We start from the raw sequence: 14030 nt of genomic DNA, 5'->3' as shown, positions 1-14030 counted from the left end.
GAGAGAGCGAGAGAGAGAGCGTAGTAAGTTTAAAACAAAAAGACATACAACAGAAACCATAAACGAGCAACAGCTCATATCCAAAAGTACTATGGACGGCTCCAAATGGGGCTATTTATACATCTTATTGACTGGGGACACTAAGACTGAAATAAATGTCCATTTGCAACTAACCCCTCCTTCACACAACTGCTTTTTCAGCCCATTGTTGATGCAATGAACGACAGACCAAATTAGACTAATGGAAGTAAATAAAACAGAGGGATTGGACCCCAGGAAGAATACCTGCTGCTTTGGCAAAAGCTAATGGGGATCCAAATGAACCCATATGGAGGGAGGGGGAAAAATAGGAATTGGGGTAATTAAGCAAAAGCCCCAGGTTTCATTTAATTAGCCTCCAATAGCGGTGCTTTCCACTGGACGCCATACACTCACACTCCCCCCACATATGTAGACCAGCCAAGACCTTCAGCCCTGATAACATCATGGGCTTTAGTGTGGCTTTCATTTGATTAGAAATCAAAATGTTTGGGGTGAGGACGATCAGAGAGACTGAAGTAAGGAAAATGCGCACGCACACACTCACAGTTATACCTTTCAGTCATAATTCCCAGTAAGCACAAGCTAACAAGTCTATGGAAACAATACCAAACAACAAGCAATATACTGTAATTACATCTAGATGCATGGGATCCTTCAGGAAATAGACACAGCAAGCATATATTTAAGCATGTGTCATGGGTCAGCTTCTCAGACCCAGATTAAGTTTACTGCTGGACTAAAACACGTTCATTGGAAAGTCTCCAATCTCCATTTAGTGAACCACCCCACTCCATCGGCTTGTCTGTGGGTGGGCTTAATTATCTTCATGAGTGAGTGTGTATGTATGTAGCTATTGCCCAACAGTCTTCACCAACACTGCTGCCGTGGTGACTCATACCAGAAAAGGAGAAACACTAGATGTACACACACACACAGGTAGGTGCCTCAAAGTAATGCAGACATGCAACCACATACACAGTGCATCCACTCACCAGTCTTCCGGAGAGGGAAATCGTCCCTGCCCTCGTAGGACCCCAGTAGCGGGGGCAGTTTGTAGGAGGGCGGCGTTCCCGGACTGTTACTCTGAGGGGGGGAGTTGGGGTCCAGAGAGGTGTGGTGGGCTCCCCTGATGAAGCCATAACAACAGGTCAGATACCAGAATCAGTTGATACTACTTGAGATGTAGACAAGACATTCGCTGACTAGATTAAAGCCTCTTTATCCATTTGGCATGACCCTGAGGAAGGTAAACAAGACATACCACTCTCTGGAGTTCCAAGTATTTTTAACAGTTCACTCCGGGTCAATGCATCAGTGTAGGAGCTCTAAGAGTCCTAGCTAAGGTATAGCCCTTCCTCCATATTTATTAACCATTAACTTCCATGGCTCTTGGCCAGTCTGCCAGCCTCAGAACTCAAATTAGATGTCTATGGTTAGGCTCACCAGCATTTCTGGGGGAAGGAATGGTTTAGTCCGCCCGGTGTGCCAGGCTCTTTTTTGCTCAGGAGGAACTCCTGGAGCTTCAGCTTCACCTCCGTACTGGCAATGGCACCTTCCGGAACAAACCATCACAACACAAAGTTATTATAACTCTAACAAAGACCAACAGCTATGGAGTAGGAGGATCTAAACTCGAGCAATAACAGCAGCACTGTATCACTCTAAGTAAAAGCGTGATTGAAATATACAGTAGATATGTCATCTGTAGTTACTTCCTGAAAGCTCCTCATACACCAGATATATACTGCTCAGTGTGTGACCTCTGTACTACTCACTCTCTTTGCCCTTCTCCTTGTTGCGTAGCATGAGGAGCTGCTGCTCCAGCCTCTGTTTCTCCAGCTCCTCATGCCTCTGCTGCTCCAGCTTCCTCTTCTGCTCCAGCTCCTGCTGCCGCTTGGCCGCCAGGATCTCCTGCTGCTGCTGCAGGGACGCCAGGGGGAACGAAAGCCAGAGAGAGGGGATGTCAAATGAAGCTCAAACTGACCGGTCCAGTGGCGTGTGGCTAAAGACGTTTCTAACCCCACCTCTTGCCCCCCTCCCACCAGCCTTCCTAAAGCGTATCCCCGTTACCTTCAGGTGCTCCTGCAGCTGAACCTCATGCTGGCGTGTCAGCACCTCATGCTGCTTCTGGAACTCAGCGAAGAGAAGCTGTTTCTGAAGCTCCTGCTGCTGCTTGAGGAGGAGCAGTTCATGCTGCAGTTGCTGCTCCCTCATGGCTGGGTCCACCCCTCCACCCAGGGGTCCCAGCCTGGGATCTGTCCTCAGGTCCACGGGACCGCCGCCACCTCCAACACCCTGCTCACTGCCGCCCACAGGGCTCTGCATCCCCGAGGGGAGAGTTGTCTTCACCTCCACAGCTAGATGGAGGAAGGGGTGGAGAGCAGAGAGAGTGGGAAGGAGACACATAGAAGGAAATTAAGAGTAAAGGAGGGCAAAAAGAGAGAAGCGAGGGAGACAGAAGGAAAAGGAGGGGAGCAGACAAATAAAATAGTTGGTTAAATGGTGGTCAAATAAAGACAAAGTACAACAGTTTAATATAGGCTTTTTTCCCCCCAATCAGAAACCAAACATCTTCATCAGATACTGCTGAAATGGCGAGGTTAAAGTTCAAGGGCTGAGAAGTAATTCCCTTTGATAGTCAAACTAAGCTAAATGTCATTTCTAACATAATAGATATGTATTTTAGCCATGCGGCTTGGCACAGATCTACTGTATCTCACTGAGTGAAGTCAACAAGGGCACACTGAGTAGGTTATAGAGACATTCATTGCAGTGACAACCAGTTTCTATAAGGACAAATATGTCCCATCTAATAGAGTGGCCTTGGCAACTGACCTGGTCCATCTTTCAGTGTATTACTGCTTTCAGAAAATCAGACCAGGAGTTCAATAATGTTTGGCATGCTAGCTCTCTCTGGGGCCGTTGCATAACTCCACCGTGATGACAGAGTTCAGTGGAGTTGGACACACAACTGTCGTACAGTACACACATCAGGAGGAATAAAGTTTGGGGGCTGTTCTTCTCTCTACTGGCAAAAGTATGAAGGGTGCATGTTGTATTAAACACTCTCCTAAGTGTTCTTAAGTGTACAATTTTAAAAGTATGATTCCACAGAAGTGTGTGAGTGCTTATGTGGTTACTGAACAATTCATCACAGTATGTACGTTTATACAGCACATAGTTCAATGACTGAAGGAGCATCTTGGAGTGTTTCCGTGAGACTGTTAACGTGTTACCCACAGAGTCATCACGTCATCAGCTGATGACTCAATCATGCTTTACTAGTTATTCATTTTGTATGGCGCATGTTATCGCCATGGATTACAAGGAATCCATCCGTCTGTATCACGCTAGGTAACTCTATACTAGTGTGTCGGTGTATGCATTTTGCTCAATAGGAGACAGCATTGAACGGTAGGGATGGGAGCGGACCTTGCTAAAAATAGCCAGGGCGACAATCGATACAAAAGAGGGCACACCATTACATAACCTGGGAGGACCACAGTAGGCAGGGCCGGGACGAGGGCAGATCCAAGACCGGGACGAGGGCAGAGCCAAGACCGGGACAGAGCCAAGACCGGGACGAGGGCAGAGCCAAGACCGGGACGAGGGCAGAGCCAAGACCGGGACGAGGGCAGAGCCAAGACCGGGACGAGGGCAGAGCCAAGACCGGGACGAGGGCAGAGCCAAGACCGGGACGAGGGCAGAGCCAAGACCGGGACGAGGGCAGAGCCAGGGCACTCTACGACACTCCGGGAGCTTGGTCTCTGATACAATAAGCACAGAGCTGGCAACAACGCACAGCATCCCAAAGCCGCAAAGCCACTGGCAAGCGCTGCTGCCAAACAGTCAAGCAAGCACAGCCACCTGGCAAGGGCCACTCTACGGTTTTCGACCTTCCCTTAAATCGGCAGGGAAATCAGGGATTGGAAGGAGCTATTGGGCTATTGTGTGCCCAAAGTTGGCTTCCAATGCACCTGACAGTTTCCACCATCCATTTGTTTCACCTTTCATTAACCCTCATTTCAATGGCCACAAGGCTTTGACATTGGTGCAGGGTCAGAACTGAGTTGGACAAGACGCTGTAAGGTTTAACATATCAAACAAATGCAGAAAAAAAACAACAATGGAAGAGATTAGTGGGCAGCCAGAGAAGCACTCAGTCTGCAACAATGGTCAAGGGTAAAGAGGATGACTTGCATTGGTATTTGATCCCAGCTGCAGGCTAGGACCTAATGAGAAGGCACCGATTCCGTGTCACAGATGGTTAAGTCACTCAGTGACCAGATAATGAGAGAGAAGAGATAGGCTAACTCCTGTGGAAAAAATAAAATGGGAGACTGAGGGAACAGCTAGCACTAGCTGAAAAGCACAAGCACTGCTTCGTGAGTTTGATTCTGAATGCAATGGCATCTATGAGTGGACCTCTAAACCAGTTATTTTTCAAAGTTGCATGTCGTTAAAGATATATATATATAAAAAAAAAAAAAAATTATTAAAAAGTAATCTAGGGTCAGATAAGGCTGGGAATTGCCAGGGACATTCACAACACTTAGGTGCCGATATGTATTGTGATTCTCACGATATAGATATATATATGATACTGTGATTTTATTGCGATTTGACGTTCCAAACATAATGCTCACTCATGGTTTAATCTTAGATTAGACCTAATCTAGAGTTTGTAACTAGGTTTATAATTAAGCAGATGTTTTGCACCATTTACTTTTTAAAGACTAAATTAGTAAATCACTAAACTACAGGTGTGTTCATAAACTCAATCTGGAGTGCCAGAGTATGCACTCTGGGCAATCATAATTTCAGAGCGTTTCACTCTCGGAGCATCCAGAGTGCACACTGGACGCTCTGGCCGAGGAGTAGGGTTGATCCAAGCGTTCTGACCTCACAACGGCACTCAAGCACCCAAGCTAACTGGCTAATGTTGGCTAGCTACTTCCAGACACAAATGCGAGAACACCTCTGACCATTTTACTCGCCCTAGCAGAGCTGGTTAGGCTGTTTTCATGTTATCTAAAGCGTTGGTGACTCTGTGCTGCTGGCAACAATTTAATTATGCTTTTTTCCCACGTTTACAGACAGGCTATATTCAACGGGTGTTGAGTCTGTAAATTCATCAGTTATTCTGTGCTCTGGCACACTCAGACAAGTGCTCTGCTTCTGCAGGGCAGGTCTCTAGGCCCTCTACTCTTTAATATTTTTACCAATGACCTGCCACTGGCATTAAACAAAGCATGTGTGTCCATGTATGCTGATGATGAGTCAACCATATACGCATCAGCAACCACAGCTAATCAAGTCACTGAAACATTTGCAGTCTGAGTTGCAGTCTGTTTTGGAATGGGTGGCCAGTAATAAACTGGTCCTGAACATCTCTAAAACTAGGAGGATTATATTTGGTACAAATCATTCCTTAAGTGCTAGACCTCAGCTGAATCTGGTAATGAATGGTGTGGCTGTTGAACAAGTTGAAGAGGCTAAATTACTTTGTGTTACCTTAGATTGTAAACTGTCATGGTCAAAACATATAAATTCAATGGTTGTAAAGATGGGGAGAGGCCTGGCCGTAATAAAGAGATGCTCTGCTTTTTTGACACCACACTCCAAAAAGCAAGTTCTGCAGGTTCTAGTTTTGTCTAATCTTAATTATTGTCCAGTCGTGTGGTCCAGTGCTGCAAGGAAAGATCTAGTTAAGCTGCAGCTGGCCCAGAACAGAGAGGCACATTTTTGCTCTTAATTGTAATCAGAGGGCTGATAAAAATACTATGCATGTCAGTCTCTCTTGGCTAAGAGTTGAGAGACTGACCGCATCACTTATTTTTATAAGAAACATTAATGTGTTGAAAATACCAAATTGTTTGCATAGTCAACTTACAAAGCTCTGACACACACACACACACACACTTATCCCACCAGACATCTTTTCATAGTCCCCAAATCCAGAACAAATTCAAGAAAACATACAGTATTATAGAGAGCCCTTACATTGCATGGAACTTCCATCTCATATTGCTCAAATAAACAGCAAACCTAGTTTCAAAAAACAGAAAGCAACACCTCCCGGCACAACACCTCACCCATATTTGACCTAGATAGTTTGTGTGTATGCATTGATATGTAGGCTACGTGTGCCTTTTAAAAATGTATGTAGTTCTGTCCTTGAGCTGTTCTTGTCTAATGATGTTCTGCATTATGTCATTCTGTATTATGTTTCATGTTTTGTGTGGACCACAGGAAGAGTAGCTGCTGCTTTTGCAACAGCTAATGGGGATCCTAATAAAATACCAAAAAAAGATACCAGATAGCCTGAGTGAATTTACGAACGTACCCTATGACCAGTGACACGTGTCATAATGGATTTAGCATAGCAATATGTTCAAATTCTATTTCTACAAAAACAAACCAGCACTGGTCATTGCTAGTTTGTTAGCTAGCAAGCAAAGTGAGTTTTCACTTCAGGCTAATGATTAAATACATTTTTAACATTTACATTTGACACTTTAGTCATTTAGGTGACGTTCTTATCCAGAGCGACTTACAGAAGCAATGTGTTTTAAGTGCCTTGCTCATGGGCACAGACAGATTTTTCATCTAGTCGACTCGGGTTACTGGCCCAATGCTCATAACAGCTAGGCTACCTGCCACAGTCAAAGAGTGAGCCAGCTAGTTAAGTTATACAAACATGATATAAAATGTATCACACTGAAAATAAAGCACATACACTGACAATTGATTAACTTAAACCTTCTCCTGTGGTAGTTTTGATTGAACTTTTTTTTAACTCCTTAAACTAAGTTTAACATTTATTTTAAAACAATGGAGCAACATTAAATTTGATCTTGTTTTAAAGTCCAAATTAAACTTAGTTTAGAAGGATTAAATGTAACTATGATTAATTTAAAACTAGGTTAAAAACTTTACAAGATTAAATGATAAACCTTGATTTAAGCCAGTTTAAGAGTTAATCCATGTTGGTGCAGCCCACCCTATACAACTGCTGCAGATAGAAGAGAGCATGAGTAAACTAATTTTGATCAGTCAGTGCTGAAAACATGTTAGATCACTATTTGAGATGGAAAACAAGCTATAGGATAAAAAAATACCTGCATTTTGGCACAGGTAGAAATATTGATATAATATATTGTCCAAAAATAATATTGCGATATGTAACTAACACTACCCTCCCCCCCACCATCACTAGGGCGAATCTGTTTACAACATCATCTCAGGTGAATGTGTTTTTTGGTCTTTGCCGAGGGCAGCTGCAACAGCATGCTTTGAAACTCAGCTACATTTAAGCCAATTTTTCTGTATCAATGTAAGTAAGCCTGCCCCGGAACTGAACCTTCCCCATTGTCCTTCATTCCTCCTCGTCTCCCTTTTTTCCTCTCTATCACCACCTTCACCCCCTTCCCTCTTGCTCTCCCCCAGGTGATTGCTGAGTAGGGTAGCTATGCCAGGCTGGATGATAAATGAGTAGGTATAACTGTGCTTCAGAGGGAGGCCTTTGTCAAAATGCATAAACGAATGATTTCGGGTGCGAAACAAATACTTAAATCTGTGTTTTTTTTGGTTCTGCAAGCAATTCAGTCCTAAGTCAGCAACTACCCATAAAGATTGTAAAAATGCTAATGCAGGGAAAATAAAATGGATATCGATAACGGTAAAGTGGAATAACAGTTGTAAATCACAATAGCAGCTTGCCTCTAGTACTTAAGGCCAAATAGAGGCTTAGGGGTTGGGGGATTAGGCCTCCGAGGTAGACCAGAGAATAGCATACTTGCAACTTAATATTTGGTATACTCAGTGTACATTCACATTGTATGTCACAGCATTAGGAAGGATTTTCACCTTAGAGCTTGCTGATTGGAGCGTGCAGAGTTAACCAACAGGGTAATGATCCAATAGCTCTGTTGGAGGTCTGGCGGAAGCTTTCGGCTTACTCCAAATAAGATTACTATCCTTTATCAGTCGGCTTCTAAATTTAACCTTTCAGACAATTGTGTCGGCCATTTGACATCATTTCGTCCCTTTCTTAAGTCGCCAGGAAAACTTTGGATGTTGGGTGCCAGCCAACCAAATGAGCTTAACATAGATCACCCAAAACACCTCAGTCAAAGAGAATATGGGGGAGAAGGCATTGAATGAATGAGCCAAAGGGAGCGTGCCTATTGCGATGTACCAGGTATTACAAATGATAGTCACGAGGCCTTCCGTTCAAAAAACTACTTACAAATCTCAAATCTGAAATCTGTATGTCAATAATGACTTGTAAAAGCCATCAATGGTGCTCAATCAATCAACGCTCTCGTTGGTTGGCCCTCGCTTCATACTCGTCGCCAAACCCACTGGCTACAGGTTATCTACAAGTCTCTGCTAGGTAAAGCCCCGCCTTATCTCAGCTCACTGGTCACCATAGCAGCACCCACTCGTAGCACGCGCTCCAGCAGGTATATCTCACTGGTCACCCCCAAAGCCAATTCCTCCTTTGGTCGCCTTTCCTTCCAGTTCTCTGCTGCCAATGACTGGAACGAACTGCAAAAATCACTGAAGCTGGAGACTCATATCCTCTTCACTAACTTTAAGCATCAGCTGTCAGAGCAGCTCACTGCACATAGATGGGTTGTTTACAGATGGGCTATCTACCTCATCCCCATACTGTATTTATTTATCTTGCTCCTTTGCACCCCAGTATCTCTACTTGCACATCTACCATTCCAGTGTTTAATTGCTATATTGTAATTACTTCACCACCATGGCCTATTTATTGCCTTAACTCCCTAAACTTACCTTATTTGCACTCACTGTAAATATACTTTTTGTTTTCTGTTTTTCTACTGTATTATTGACTGTATGTTTTGTTTATTCCATGTGTAACTCTGTTGTTGTATGTGTCGAATTGCTATGCTTCATCTTGGCCAGGTCGCAGTTGCAAATGAGAACTTGTTCTCAACTAGCCTACCTGGTTAAATAAAGGTMAAATAAAAAATTACACAAACATTGGTGTGACATGATTGCGCCACTGACAACAACCAGAGGTATTGGGCTCCTTGCAGTGTTAAAATCCTCAATGAATTTGTAGACACACAAAATATTTAATAACACTGTCTGGCTGTGAATTGTGCATTCAAAGGAAGAATTTGGTGTTGCCTGCTCCACTCTGTTTCGAGACAGTGAGCAGAGGGAGTCTGAGGAATGATACTTTTGATGATCGCCCCAAATTATCAAACGAGGGAACAGCCGCCAGGAGAACACAGGGGAGTTGCATCGGAGGTGGAAGGAACTACCATCAGTCCCATAGCAAATCAGCTATGTGCCAAACAGGTGTGGCTTTAACTCTGCAGCAAGAAAAATACAGCAACACTTTCTATGAGGCGCTGCATGGTTAATTATAGATGAATAATACATTTCTTCCTAGCCCAATTGATTATCGAGGTGATAACATGCTTGAGGCGTTAATTTCTCACCCAAGAACTCCACCACCTTGTCCTAGACAGACGGTTGCTAAACTTCTGGGTTCAACTTTGGTTCAGAAGTCTACTTCAAAAGAAACAAACCAGACAAAAGTGAAGGGAAGTGAAAGATAACAGGAACCAACAGACTATTTTTAGTCAGAAATGGGACGTTAAATGTCACACAGTTTGAACAGCCAGAGAAAAAATAAAAATAATATGGCCTCTTTTTAAATGAGGCAAAAAGTTGCTTGTAAAATCCTTGGCACTGTTTTTGTGTTGACAGGAAAAGAGAGGGTGGGAGGGAGGAGGCTAGGGCAGAGAGGAGAGGAGGCACAGCCCAGTCATCTGGGTGAAGCTGTTGGTGGCCCTGTGATTAGTGAGGACTTGGGCCAGCCAGGAGGTGGCTGAGAGGCTGAGTGACATGGAGACAATGCCAAATGTATTTCCAGGTCCCTAAGAACTATATTTGTGGCCATATCCAATTAAACCACAGTGACGAGACAAATTGCATCCATTTCAGTGTGACTGTCTGCAGACATCACCAATGAAAATGCACACACACACTTTAAGGACATGGTCTGTGATTAAGCAATCCATTTATAAATATTACGACAAAAACAACTAATGGCCTTCCTGCAACACCCCSTATKCRGSAACAGTATCCACCAGGAATTGTTTAAGTTATGCTTGTGCTCACCGTAATCAAAAAATAATAATAATAATAATTTTCCTCTAAAAATTCTATGATCTAACCAGAGACGTATTGTAATTTCTAAGTTAAGTTCTTTGCCACACGAGTTGAAGGGGGTTCACCTAGGGGTCATGATAGGGGCTGTACCAAATGTTTGATGTATTATAATAATTGATTATGCTTATGTTGTATTAGTAGAATGGGAGGGGTTATAAGACCCTGCCCTCCTTACATTTATAGGGTCCTAGACTACAGATTAACAGTATATATTCATTATAGAGGTTTAGCATTGTTCCACAGTTGTTTTCTGGTCTCTTTGCCTCTTATAAAGAGACCCCTCTGAGAAATGTGTGACTGTGAAGACAGAACTCTGCAGGGGAGTGTAAGAGATAAGAGATTAGTTAGACATTCCACTATAAATCAACTTGGACATTTACTGCTTTTAGATAGCTATATAAAACAAGAGTTTTAGTGTTGAGTAGGCATGGTTTTGGTCTCATGAGTAAAAGATAATGATGTAGGCATTGACAACACAAGGGCTGGACTTTGGGTTTAATAAAATGGGACCTTTTCTTTGATGCAGAACTTACTCGGAAACATGCGTTATGTTCCTGTTGTCAACTTCTGTCTGCAATTGCATTAATAAAGGTTTTTGAATGGTTTAATTAAAGATAGTCATAATGCTAATTTCACCAATGAGACAATGATTGACAAGGAACAAGGAAACGAACCCCAACAGAGTCCTTAAACAATAATTAAAGAAAGCAAGGAGGATGCACTTGGAGAAACAGATACCCCTGAACTTAAAGTATACAACAAKAAAAAAACATTAGTGTTAGCCACCTGACAAGATGAAAATAGAGGCAAGGGGTACTTCCTCGTTAAAAATAAACTAAGGTATTGCATAACACTTGTGTGGGGTTTCAAAGCAGAAACAGAGGAAGAGGTGGGAGGGACATTTCTGGACAAGGAAGCCAATTAGGCCTAATCAATGAAAGGGTAGATACCCTGGGGGAGGGCCAGGTAACAGCACTCAAATTTACTCCGATTATATTTCACTCCATAGATTACAGTAACCACCTGGAAAAGAGAGTCTAAAAATAGCACTCCCCCTGCCTCTCCCCCCGTGATGATGGCTGTTTGCATAAAGGGTATATTATATACACACACGTTAGAGGGAGATGGAGAAAGAGTACGCAGGATTTAGGGCTAGTTCAATGTTTTAACTTGGCTAAAGCCCTGTATCTAGTCTGTGATAAAAATCAAAACATACTGTATTCACTCAGTGTCCCTGCCTTTGCCAATAGGCAACACGAGTAGGCCTGATATTGAAACTATGCTCAACACTCTTACGACTGATGAGAGACCTTACAGTGCAGTGCAATTGACTGAATAAAAATGTCTATTTAAATGCTTTATTTTGTGTGCCATCATTGAGGAGAGGAAGACCAGTAGATGGCTGTGCTGGTTTGCCACAGCCTTTATGTACGACAACCAAAGTTTTCCCAATTAAGACAAAGATCCATCTCCCAAGGGAGTATTATGGCTTACACACTCCACTGCGAGCTTTGTGTCGCCTAATTATGCCAGCCACTCCCTCTCTTCAAAGCCGTTAGTTATACGAGACGCTGTCACACAAAGGCATGGATTGTGCCTCCTCTACCCATTTTTGTGAGTCTTCTGGAGAGAGGGCCAGAGGAAATCTTTCTTCCTTATCAAATGATCACATTAATTAGGCCCTAGCCAGACAAGGATGGAGGAGAGGAYAGCTACAAGCCAGGAGAGCATAGCAGGAGAACAATAAGGGTGAAACGAGTTTGACATCCAGGGTGCCCCCCTGTCCCCTGTTCAGTTTGTCAGACTTCTTTGATCCATCCAATCAACGACCAAAGTATCAATGAGATCATTTTGTTGCCGTCATGAATTATGCAAGCCATTAAATTCAGCCAATAGACGAGCACGCTGCTGCTAAGCGGATGCACCAGCATTTTAGACTCCAGGGGGATCTAGTGGGAACCCCTGCTGTGTTTGACATTGGCAATTTTATTTAACTAGGCAAGTCAGTTAAGAACAAATTCTTATTTACAATGATGACCTACCCCGGCCAAACCCTACCAACGCTGTGCCAATTGTGCACCGCCCTATGGGACTCCCAATCACAAGCAGATTGTGATACAACCTGGAACCAGGGTCTGTAGTGGCTTAGACCACTGCGCCACTCAGGAGCCCCAATAAACATGTCAGTAAGTAAAAAGTGTAATTTGGTCTTCTTGTAAAAGGCTTCAATTAGTTTCAAGTTGTGGCTTGTCATGCAATAAGTACGTACATTTTCAATTGATACTGTATATTTTCCTTCTGAGGAACCCCTTTGTTTTCTCTCTCATCCATCAAAATGGCTGCACCATTGTATAGCCTACATCTGCTTCTGGGCTTCTATCTATCTATAGCTAGAGCCAACGGCACTCTCCCTACACCTGCAACCCTTTCCTTCTTCTCCTCCATTTTCAGAGCACCCCGACCCTCATCTCTCCCTCTTCACTTTCTCTCTCGCTCCCAGCAGAGATTAGACACAAGCAGCGACAGAACAAAGTCTGCCTGCGAAAAATGTCAGTTATAAATAACCCTGGATTAATAATGCACTGGGGGGGGGAGAAGGGGTAGCACAGTGCGCTTTTAAAAGCGCACGCTTCTATTTGGGGTTTTTCCAAATTTTTGATTGCTGCTCGCTCTGTAGCTTCCAGCTCATCCCTGCTATCTCCGTCTTGGATGCGGATGCTGCAGAGGCAGCTACAAAGGGAATATGGCGTTCCCTTGCAGAGTACAGGCTTTGATCTAGCTATATCTGTATATGTGGAAAACACATTAAAGAGGGACTGCCCCTAAAAATCAACTAATCCCTTTGAAAAGTCAGAAACATTTATTCCAGTGTCAAAATTGACTACAAAGTGTAAATAGGATAACTTGGTCATAAAATCAGTCTTGTTTSAAACCTGAGTGCGTCACAACGAGTAAATGAAGGTTGGGTTTGAATTACAATTGTCAACAGATCATGCCCACTTTTGCCAAGCTCCAAGTACAAAACACCGGCCGCCCACTTCTCTTCCCTTCATTGAATGCCGCTCCATTGTTTCATCACCCCCAACACGTTCAAAGGATCACGTGTCCTATATACGGCTAGAACATGCATCCACAGCCAAAGATCTATGGTTTGCATGCCCTGCCAAAGGAACCTAGCTAGTATGTGGAATAGGCGCTTGGAGTTCGTCAGTCCCCAAGTCTGCACCAGTAACGCTAGGTTGATTGGTTATACTCACGATAGAGGTCGACCGATTATGATTTTTCAACGCCGATACCGATTACTGGAGGACGATACCGATAAAAATATATATAAATAAATAATAATAATAATAATAATAATTTTTTTTTTTTTTAATTAAAAAAATTTAAACGGACGATTTTTTGTTGTTGTAATAATGACAATTACAACAATACTGAATTAACACTTATTTTAACTTAATATAATACATCAATAAAATCAATTAGGCCTCAAATAAATAATGAAACGTGTTCAATTTGGTTTAAATAATGCAAAAACAGTTGGAGAAGAAAGTAAAAGTGCAATATGTGTCATGTAAAAAAAGTTCCTTGCTCAGAACATGAGAACATATGAAAGCTGGTGATTCCTTTTAACATGAGTCTTCAATATTCCCAGGTAAGAAGTTTTAGGTTGTTTTATTTGTATTTAACCAGGAAGGGCTCATTGAGATTTAAAATCTCTTTTTTAAGAGCGTCCTGGCCAAGATAGGCAGCACCAAGTCATTYCA

The 14030-nt window shown here is 42.9% G+C and overlaps 1 protein-coding gene across 1 annotated transcript in view; it reads right to left on the bottom strand.

Moving 5' to 3' along the window:
• Positions 1 to 14030, bottom strand: part of LOC111981176 (histone deacetylase 5-like) — a 61407-nt gene that overhangs the window by 31056 nt on the left and 16321 nt on the right. The window contains 4 exon segments of the mRNA XM_070433722.1: positions 1000 to 1168; positions 1486 to 1594; positions 1818 to 1962; positions 2113 to 2399. Coding sequence (XP_070289823.1) covers positions 1000 to 1168; positions 1486 to 1594; positions 1818 to 1962; positions 2113 to 2399 — 710 coding nt within the window.

Source organism: Salvelinus sp. IW2-2015, linkage group LG20 (assembly GCF_002910315.2).
Source record: "Salvelinus sp. IW2-2015 linkage group LG20, ASM291031v2, whole genome shotgun sequence".
Classification (NCBI taxonomy): domain Eukaryota; kingdom Metazoa; phylum Chordata; class Actinopteri; order Salmoniformes; family Salmonidae; genus Salvelinus; species Salvelinus sp. IW2-2015.
This window is presented reverse-complemented; position numbering and strand designations above follow the sequence as displayed.